This window comes from Lemur catta, chromosome 23 (assembly GCF_020740605.2).
Source record: "Lemur catta isolate mLemCat1 chromosome 23, mLemCat1.pri, whole genome shotgun sequence".
In the NCBI taxonomy this organism is placed as follows: Eukaryota; Metazoa; Chordata; class Mammalia; order Primates; family Lemuridae; genus Lemur; species Lemur catta.
In genome coordinates this window covers 7,891,937-7,902,775 of record NC_059150.1, presented here as the reverse complement: position 1 = coordinate 7,902,775, position 10,839 = coordinate 7,891,937, and the positions used below count along the sequence as shown (strand labels likewise).

Below are 10,839 nucleotides of genomic sequence, written 5' to 3'. Positions count from 1 at the left end.
TTCGGATTAAGGATGCTGAATCTGTATAAATACCATGAAACTTGAAGAAAGTTATTTATTCTCCCTCCTCAAATTCTTTTTTTCTGGATCAGGAGTCAGTAAACTTTTTTTGTTTTTGTTTTTCTGTATCTCTAGTCATCAAGCAAACAGCAAACTTTTTATGTAAAGGGTCAGATAGTAAATATTTCAGGCCTTGGGGACCCCATGTGGTTTCTGATGCATATTCTAATTTGTCTTATTTTATGACACTTTGAAAATGTGAGAGCCATTCTTGACTCACTGGCCGTATAAAAACAGCCTGTGTGGGGGCCAGGTTTGGTCCGCCCGCCGTCGTTTTCCGACTGCTGAGCTAGAAGAAATAACACTAGCCCCTCAACAGCATGACCTGATTTCTAGAACTCATCTAATCCTGGTTATCTTTACGTGGAAACTCCCTAATTTGATAAATTCCCTCTTAAAATATAACATCAGAACGAGACCACCACCGCTGGGGGCGGTTAATATCAACATGCCCTCTGCAGTTCCGGTTCTACCCTGCTGCTTATTCTGAACTCTGGGGGCCTGAGCTAAGCACCAGGAGTAAAACACACACGTCTAATACTGGGACTGGCACTCAAGAAATTTATAATCTAGCAGAGGTGACAGTTGGACCTGTCCTGAGGAAACAGCATATATGATTTTGTGCAAGATGTGTGGGAGAGATAAGTACCTCACACTCTCCAAGAAGCAGAAGGAAGGAGCTTATAACAAAGATATCGCTATTTCTTGAGCTTTTACCAGAGAGGATAACCGCTTACATGTCTTATCTCCTTTGTTCCTCAAAACAACTAAGAGGTGGGGACTACTTTTATCCCTTCCTTCTGGTACTGTAATTCTATGGGCTAAGATACTCCTTGAAGCTACTCCTCTTGGGCCAGTTGCTAGAATTTGAAAGGATGGGCAGAGTGGGGCCGGCCGGTGGAGAGATCAGAAAACTAAGGAGGGCTGTGAAAAACAAGACACGGGAATTCAGTTATTTAGGTAACAGAGCTTTCTGAGTCTCCGAGGATTTGTAAACCCACTTTAAAGATCAAAAGACTCCTCGGTTTACAAACAGTAGGTAGAAATCTTTTCAAAAAGTATCGCATATGCCTCTGCTTCCTTAGAGTACCCAAAAGAGGACTTTAACCTTCATGACTCAGATGCATCATGAAAATGATGTGGCTATGTCACAACTCAGTGACATCGTGAAGGCTTTTCAAGGTGGATGTATCTATTTACTCCTACCAGACAAGTGTGGGTTTCGATACTTATGTCTGTTTTTCATTTATTTCTCTTTCTGAGTTTTCAGCTGTTGCTTCTCCTTATTATTTACTTCTAATAGTCTCTTCCTAATCGTCAGCTTTAGCTAGGATATCAGATAACCAAGCTTATTAGTATTGTGTGTAAAACAAGAATAACTGCCTCTGAATAAGTACCTGTCAGTTCAATGCGTGACATTTACTACATGAATTTTGTGACATCTATTCCGTTTCTCAGCATCCTCATTTTACTGTCTTCCCGATACCTCTTCCCCTCCCCTTGCTCCGGGTTTGTGAGTTGAGATCAAATAGAGCAACCAGGGTCTAACGGGGTCCTTAGAAAGATGCCGTTAATAAGGATGGACTGAGAAGTAAACAACAGCAAACAGATTTTTATTCAAGTTTAAATTGCACTATAAGTCTTCGTAGGGTTGAGGATAAGGGCTGTTCCTCCTTATCTGGAATGGAAAGGAGTGGAGGTTTCATCAGTTGTCTCTTAGAATCCGACAAGCTCTCCCGAACTGGTAGGCTGCTATTACTGCCCTGTAAAGTCGGGGGTCAGAAAGATAAAGAAAGGTCAGTGTTTGATGGTTTAATGCCATGGATGTGTGTGGGCACATAGGATAAAAGGAGATCCACGGTCCGTCGACTCTTGTAACTATTGCTCCTCCAGGACCCGGTCTCTACATGGGAGCACTGTGCAGAGAGCTCTAGAGACTGTGAACCCAAGAGACTCGCTTACCGAGAGTCCCTATGCTGTTGTGCCCATGTCAGGACTGGCTCCAGGACCCTGGCCAACGTGTCCCCTTGCTCTGTGCCAGCTCATGTCCACCCAACCTCCCAGCCTTGGCTTTCTGCCCTCCCTGTTGTCCTATTCCTCTGGGGTCTCAGGGGCTTCTCTGCCCTCCCCAGGCTCGGGGCTGTGAATATGAAGTCGAGGTCCCCTTCTCATTTGCAGACGGATCCTGCTACTCGTTCTCCAGTGCTTGGCCAAGTGGTGGGCTGGAGGAGGCTGCTGCAGCTGGGGCCCACCCCTCGTGGGTCGGTAGCAGGCCTGGGTCCAGAGCTGCTGCGTTCTGCTGGAACAGCCACCTCTGTCCTCAGAACCGACAGCAGGTCTCTCTTCACATCTGGAAAAGTTCAAAAGTGTTTGTCTGGGTGAAGGAGGCCCCTGGGGGAGGGGGTTCAAAAGCATGACATCACCTCAGCCAAGCCCAGCTTTCTTTGGAGAGAGAAGAGGGCTGGGCCAGGCTACACCAGATGGGATTCCCAGGAATTGACGTGTTGGGGAGAGGCAGGGAGGGTGGGCAGGGAGAGGGGTGTCAGGGGGTGTCTTGGCATTGTGCCTGGAGAGGGTGATTCTTTAATTGAGCGTCTGAATGTTACCACCACCTGCCCTCTACCGTGAGTTCAGATGAATCTGACCTTAGAGTCAGAGTGGTGAGAGGGTCCGATCTAAAGAGGGAAGAAGCCTGGATCAGCTTCTGCATCTATTTTATTTTCATCAACCCACCTCCCATCTAAGTCAGATGGGAGCCCATCCTTTTCTCTCCAGAGACATGGAGAATGCATCCAGATTTTTAGCAGTTTAGACTGACCCTGACCCCCTGCTTCATCTACTCCAGAGTCCACTAAACCTCACTGTCCTATTGCTATTTGCCCCGCGTGAGCTGTAGTCTTCCCTCTTGTACAACGTATTGGTGATTCAGGTTCTTCATCTCTAAGGTGGAGACAGTAATAGCCCTTCTTCACCCTGCTTACCTGACACGTAAAGTGAAGACATGACATGACTGTAGCCCTCACCAATAACATCAACCTATGTGCAGCAGGTTGCAGAGGGAGGCAGATGTGGCAGAGTGAGACCATTGTCATCAGTGCTGGGGAATATATTCTTAGTCCCAGGTTAATTGGCTTGAAGTAAAAAATCTAACTCTTCTCTTGATGCGGAAGGAAATAAGAGGTGGCATTCTGCCTTGCTATTTACCTGGAACCCTCTAAAAAATACAGACCTATATCCCAATCAGGAAAATTTAGAGCCAAGCATAAAGGTGGCCTGGGACCTCAGGGCTTTTCCTTGAGGATGGAACTGCTGGTGTGAACTCTGGATACAGATCCAAGGCAGGAGTACAACAGAGGCCTACAGACTACATTTCTAAGTACTGCAAAGTTATTAATCAGACCAACCAATTTATAAATAAAATATCTTCTATCTTCTTACCTTGACAAACATACCTTCATGGACACCTGGAAGGCCAAGTGTGAATTTGGGACTCTCACACTTTTGGCATTCAGTGCCACAGGGTGGCTGAGCAGGAAGAGGTGGCCCCTGGCCCCAGCCCACTCTCCTTCTCTTCTTCCTTCCCGTGGCTCTCGCCCACACTGTGGGGATCTTGCATGCGTGCATGCGACACCCCACCCACGTGCTTAAGCACCAGTCCTTCTCCCTGCAAGCAGCCATCTTTGACCATCACTGGGCCTTGGGGGCGCACACTTTAGTGCCTCAGTTCACCCTCAGAAGGACAGACGGGAAGAAAAGGTCTATGCAGGTCCTGGGTGTGAGCCAAGGGCTATCTGGGCAAGAAGTTTTAGGACTTCTGGTCCCCAGAGTATGATCTAGAAGGGAGGGTACATTCTAGTTGGTCCTCAAAGGAAGCAGAAAAGGGCGTGGGTCCTCTAAGGTGCAGGGTCTAAGCAGGAGGCTTTTCCTTCTTGGGTCTAAGGATGGTACCACTGAGTACCCCAGGATATATGGAAGAGAGAGCAAGAACACTCACGAAGATCTTCAGAGAATAACGAGATTCAGGAACATTATAGTACAGTAGTTTAGCATTTCTCACGTCATTGATCCTCCCAACAATCCATGTAGGTTAGCCAGAAAGGACCCTTGCTTAAGTAAACTGAGACACACACTCACATTAAATCACACAGTTATTAATAGTTATCAGTAGAGCAAGAACTAAGCTCTCTGTCTTCCCACGATATTTAATGAGAAACCAGGCCTTGTGTCCTCTAGTCCATGAGTTGGATTCCTAAGTCAGAGTTTCCCAAAAGAAATCTGGAGGTGCTTGCTGGAGCTGCGTTCCTCAACAGACGGGAAGGAGAATGGGTTTGAAAACCAGAGGGAAAAGATAAGGGGAATTTGGGAGTGGGGAGGTCTGAGAAGGATAGAAGATTTTTAAGGGGATCGCATGGAGGCGGTGTGAGTCTAGTGATTTTTCTGAGAGTTAATTTGTTGGATGGAAAGTGACCAAAAAAGAGCCATCCTTTGGCCATCAGTGTATCAGAAGGATGCATTGAAAGGCAAATAGAAGCATATCCTTTCTCACATTTTAGATCTTTGTGATATTTATGCAGGTGTAATTTTATATTTTAGTGTTTTGCAGAACATATTATGAACATAGCCTCACATCTCCATGTTGCCACGTTTTCATCAATTTTTGCTTGTAATGATTATGTATATCATTATGTAATGATTATGGTATCTTAAGTACATATACCATTTATCTTATTGGGATTAATTTTGTTGTTTGCAACTTTTCCGTCCTTTAAATAATGCTATACCAGACACTTGTTTGCATAATTTTTTTTCCCTTCTCTACTTCCTTAGGGTGATCTAGTAGTGGGAAATTAGTTCACTGTCCAGGAGGATATTCTTTTGACTGCTCCATTGCCAGAGGCAGCAGGGAATGTTCTAGATGGATTCTACCTAAAGTCAAGAAATTGTACCAAGTGATGTCACGAGGCTCCAGGACGGTTTAGGTTCTGATTTTTCTTCTTTGTTTCCCTATAGCCTCCGGGTTCACAAATACAGACAATTTGACAACTACTGCTACTGTACAGTTAACTACCCCGGGAACGACTTCAGTTATTCCTACAAATTTATCCAGTGAGGAAACCGCAACACCAAGTACCTTTGGAAGTACCAGCCCATACTCTGTCTCTCTGGGCAGCAATGGGACCACAGCAACCATCTCAGGTAAAAAGAATGTTTGTCTCGGGTCCCAGAAAGATGCAGCTGGTGCTTGGGTAAAGCATTTGGGGACGGTTTGCAGACAGCTGCCCTCACCATGGATGAAATTATGCAAGGCCCTTGGTTTAATGGTTTGAGCATTATGCTTAGGGTGCCCTAAAGTAAGTTCTAGATAATTCTTCCTAAAGTGACAACTTCCTCAGGCCCATGCCTTGGCAGCCAATCTGGATCAGTAATGCTCCCTGTACCTCTACTCTCATGCTAAGTTCAGCTTAGTGATAAAGTAAGTGTCAGATGGGGACTCCATAGATATTGCTGATCTCTTCCAAAGAGGAAGGAAAGTGGGTACAGGTTTAAACTGGCGGCCTTTGGCTTCTCTGGGGTGCCAGAATCCTGAGGGCACCTCTACTACGTTCTAGATTATAGCTGTGGCTCTGATAGCTGGCTTGAAATGAGTTTGGTCAGTGTTAGGACATGAAGTGACTGTTAACGCCCCAGACTCCCTTTTCTGTATTGAAATCCATGCCCACACCATGAACGGAGATCATGTGCGTGTGTCTACGTGCTCACGTGCACACCTGTGTTTTGATCTATTCCAGAGACTACAGTCAATTTCACATCTACCTCTGAGGTCCCTCTAGTCGCTGGAACCACTAACTCCTCTGGCCAGTCTCAGACCTCCCTAGCCATCACAGTGCCCACCACCCTAGCCAACTTTTCGACTTCAGAGATGACCGTGAAGCCCAGCGTATCACCTGGAAATGTTTCGGATCCCTCACTCAACCACACCAGCCTTGAGACACCGACCACTGAAACTTACGTATCACCTACTCCTACCCCACGTACCATCAAGGTGGGTGAATTGGGCCAAAAATGGCACATTGCCCTGTCACATCATACGTGTACAGGCAAGCTCTGTCTTCCCCTCCTCCTCTCCTCATCCCCGCCAATGGGATTTGGGTCGTGGGAATCAGCGTGGAAACACACAGTTGAAAATATTGCGGGGAGGGGTAGAAAGGGGAGGAGAGGGCTGGAGTCAGGGGACAAGGCCGATCTGTGCTTAAGGTTTTGCATTTTAGGGAGCAGAGAGTTAAGGGGCTTCTCAGAGATCCATCTAGTCCTTTGTGGCTCTTTCCTGTACCCATTGGTGTCACTGACCAGGGCAGCATTCCCTTTTGGCAATATTTAGAAACTGTTCCCCTTTAATGGAGCTGCCTCTCGCAAACTGTTTAGGACAAATAACACTCCCTCACTGTGTGAGGGTGTGGTGGTCGTGCCAGGCATGGAGAAGCAGCGAGGAGGTCACTGACAGGGGTAGAACTGTGCAGACCTGGCACGGTGAGCTCAGCCTGTCCTTCGCAGCCCTGGGGCCGGCGGCTGTCAACAGCTTTCAGCACGAAAGGTGCTGAAATGAAGGTGTGGAGCCTGGGGATGGGCACGAGCGATCTGTCTGCTTCCTATTTTTGAAGGAGCCAGAATGAGAATCCGGAGAGTCCAGGGGGCCAGGAGGAAAATGGGTGATGCCAGGCTCCGCCATTACCTGTTTGCCTGTGTGGCCTTCCCGCGAGGGTAGATTTCACTAGAGGGAAAACAGCCCAAATGGGAAAAGATCCTCCTCTTTCCCATTCCTGCACCATCCAAGCCAAAGTTTACCAAGACTGCAAACAGCTACTTGCCTGCAAGCCTGGGCTAGTAACAAGTTTTTATTACCTGATGGGGATAGGGGTGAGAAAGAAGAAGAGAGTGTAACTCTTAGAAATCTCTAGTCCCCTGACAAATTTTAAATTTCCTTTTCCCTAAAACCTCTTTTAAGAGAGTACCCACAGAAAACTAACTGGAGGCTGTTGTGGTGGCTCACGCCCGCAATCCTAGCACTCTGGGAGGCCCAGGCAGGAGGATTGCTTGAGCTCAGGAGTTTGACACCAGCCTGAGCAAAAGTGAGACCCCGTCTCTAATAAAAAGAAAAAAAAATACATAAAGAAAACAAACTGGAAAAAAGGAGGGGAAGAAATGAGCGACAAAGATACTGGCTTATTTACTTCGCTTTTGTTATTGTTTTCGTTTTAATACAGGGAGAAATCAAATGTTCAGGCGTCAAAGAAGTGAGATTGACTCAGGGCATCTGCCTGGAGCTAAATGAGACCTCCAGCTGTGTAAGTCAACCCCCTCCCACTCTGCTTCCTCCCCTCCCTCTCCCAGTCTCTTCTGAACTAAGCCTTCTTGGATTGGACTGGGTTTTGGTAAAGTTGGGGGTAGTTTACCGTGGTCAGCTTACTTCTCACACAGAGCTTTTGGTTTAGGGAGTAAGAGGCTCCATCTGGTGGGCAAAAAAGGCAAAAACAACTTTAATTAAGCTTTGTTATTTTTTTCCCTCCTCTATAGTACATTTAATATATATACACACACACATACATATATGTTGTCAAATTTAAGTTTGCTTTTAAGAAAGTCCTTCTCACTATCCAGATATTAACTAGTCACCTAAAACGTCAGTTCCTTTATTATTATTTACATATAACTCTAATCCCACAGAATTAATTTTGCTATAATGCTGTATTTTCCACACAACCATTTTTCCTAACATTACTTATTGAATGATTCCCTCTTTTGTTAGTTGGGATGCTTCCTTTAGCTTATTTCAGGATTTTATATGCCCCAGGGCATATTCTTCAGAGGTATTTTATTTGTTCAGATTGTCTATACTTCTGCCTGTTTTAAATTTTCAAAATCATTGTACGTTTACATTACAGTATTTTTATTATAATATCCAGCCAGGAAGGTCTTTCTTCATTACACTGTAGAAAGTGTAAAGTGTTTTTCCTTTGTTTCTTTTAGAAAAAATGCAAAAAAAACAGCATTAAACTTTTAAATGGAACTGCTCTAAAATCCCTCTATTTTTCTGGTTTTCTTTTGTATCTCTTAGCATTTTGGTTTTTTTTAGTTTTAAATTTTTTTCTATGGGTTTGGTAGATTTCTGAGGGTTATTTATAGCATAGATCTCCCATTGTATATTCAAATTGATTGTTGCTGATGTGTTAGAAAGTTAATGGAGTTTTGAATAATTGTCCTGGGCTTGGCCATTTTCTTGAACTTGCTTATTGATTGCAGGAGCTTTTTAGTTGATTCTTTTTAGTTGTTAAACTAAGCTACTTAGTTATCTACTATGATATATTGTTTTTCTCCTCCTGTTTAGTAGTTATGCCTCTTGTTTCAGCTTCATGTCTTATTCCACTGGTAAGAATGTGTAGAGTGTGGTGTTAATTTTTAATGACAGCAGGCCTTGCTTTCAGTTAATCCAATTCCTGATAGTCACAAGGCTCTGGAGGAAGGATGGGGTGAAGGGAAGAGTGGCAGTTACTTATACAGGAAAACATTTTCTTACAGGCTGGAAATCCATTTAAGGGAAACATATATGTGAAGCGTGGCATGCATAGACTGGAAAGACTGCAGTGTGCAGAGGGCATAAGCTATTTATTTTGTCCATTCTGACTACTGATGTCTTACCTACAATTATCAAATTTTTAAAAGTTACATCTAAAAGAATTACTTAACTTAGGGCATTTAGAAACAACAGAAATTATGAAAACATGAGTTTGCATCATGGAATAACTAAATGCAGCTTGCAAGATAGTTAACTTAATCATGAATATGCAATGTACAAGTAATACACAGTGTGTTTCTGATGCTGATTTTCAACTCTACTCATTAGGAAAAAAATCTGTCAAATCCTTTGCTAGTTGTAGCTAAAGAATATGACCACTTTCTTTTTTGTTTTGTTTTTCTGTCATCTCAGTGGGACATTTATTTTCCTACGTATCATACAGGTCTGTGCCAGAATACTAATTCTTTGTACCTAGGATTTAGAGCTACCTGCAGAGCCTTCTAAGCGTCTATCTGTTGCTCGTCAAAGTTCACATTTAACTTGGGTCATTGTACAAGACAAGTGGCAGAAATTTACTGCTACTCCAGAAATAATTCTTCTTACTCAGCTGTGGTCTTTGCTATCTAATCTACTTTGTGCCACAGCTGAGACGGTCTCTGCACAGCACGTTCCTCTGAGATTCTGGGAGGATCTGTGAGTAGGGATGTGGAAAGAGGGTAGCTTCCCCCAATTCCATATGCTAACGAGGGCTTCCACAGGGCTGGGCTCCTGATGAATCACCTCCGTGACTGCACACGTGCGGGGCTGCTCTTCCCCTGGTCTTTCCACCACTGTCCATCCTCCTTCTTTCTGAGGGGTCCTCTTCCCCAGCCCCCAAGCAACAGTGCCTCCTCCTGTGCCCCAAGGTGGTTTTTCCTCAGCCAGCGAACTTTGTTCCAGAAGTTTTAGCCACAGCTCTCGATTGTGTCCCAGATTCTCTTTCCTTGGGTCCTACTCTCTGCTTCTCTGTTTCAAAGGCTGTGAGTGGTGCAATGCCATTGAATTTTCCTGCAGTTGCATTTGTCCTTTTGGTGTCAGAGGGCCTTAAGGTACTGGTTCTAACATTGGAAGACTCGGGCCCTACCCACAGCCTAATCAGGAGCATGAAGGACTTGGCTTTCCCTGGCATCATGTCCTTGAGTACTTATACAATGTTGGTCCACTCCTGCATCTGTATCTGCCCATAACAGAAACATGTGTGCCTGGTTCTCAGCTACCCAGACGCTCATTCTGCACCAGTACACGGTGGTCACCCGCACGTTAGCTCTATGTGCATTATGTAGGCGTGTCTTCTGGACACACATCCTGTAGACATTTATGTCCCAATTACGCTCCTTTGGCTCCCCATCCTTCACCTCTAGGCAGCCAGGGAAGGGAAGGTGATACCACACTCGTCTCAGTCACCTGCTACTGTATCTCAGAACCTTTATTAGCAGAACGTGTCTCCCCAAATCTAACTTTCATTCTCTCTGCTGAAGTGTCAGCTTAATTTAGTTTTTGTGCTTTTGGGTCCCACAAATAGTTTCCAAAATGTGAGATTACTTTATTCTCTCATGCTGTACCCATTTGTTCAGGGGGATCCACCAAAATGGTTTTCTTAATTGTGGTAAGATACACGTAACATAAAGTTTACCACCTAACCATTTTTAAGTGTACAGTTCAGTAGTGTTAAGTACGTTCACACTGTTGTACACTTTCCAGAACACTCTGCATCTTCCAAAACTGAAGCTCTGTACCATTAAACAGCTCCCCACTCCTCTCTCCTCCAAACCCTGGCAACCACCATTCTACTTTCTGTCTCTAGGAATTTGGCTACTCTAGGTCCCTCATCTGAGTAGACTTAAGTGCCACATCTCTTCACATGCAGAGTTTGTATTTACTCCGCTAGCTCGCATTACCCTTACTCTGCCACATTGACGGCACCTGAGGCAGGCTGCCTCCAGCCTCCAGATCATGTCCCCCAGGCCCCCCTTCCTTGCCCTCTGCCCAAACACTAAAGGTCAGTTTCCACGCAGAAAACATAAGTTATAGATGAAAGATTTATGAAGATGGCATGTCTACTGAAAAGAGCCTGGTATCTGGAGACAATCTAACTTCTCGCCCTTGGTTAGCTGCCCACTTGTTGCTTGACTTGTAGGAGATCCCTTAATTATTCCAGTTCCTATGTG

General features: G+C 44.8%; 1 protein-coding gene across 4 annotated transcripts in view; it reads left to right on the top strand.

The window, feature by feature from the left end:
* The window catches only part of CD34 (CD34 molecule), a 58,734-nt gene that overhangs the window by 43,163 nt on the left and 4,732 nt on the right, over nucleotides 1–10,839 (top strand). For all 4 annotated transcript variants that reach the window (XM_045536128.1, XM_045536131.1, XM_045536130.1 and 1 more), the window contains 3 exons: nucleotides 5,071–5,256; nucleotides 5,850–6,103; nucleotides 7,323–7,403. In XM_045536128.1, coding sequence (XP_045392084.1) covers nucleotides 5,071–5,256; nucleotides 5,850–6,103; nucleotides 7,323–7,403 — 521 coding nt within the window. The remainder of the gene's footprint in view (nucleotides 1–5,070; nucleotides 5,257–5,849; nucleotides 6,104–7,322; nucleotides 7,404–10,839) is intronic.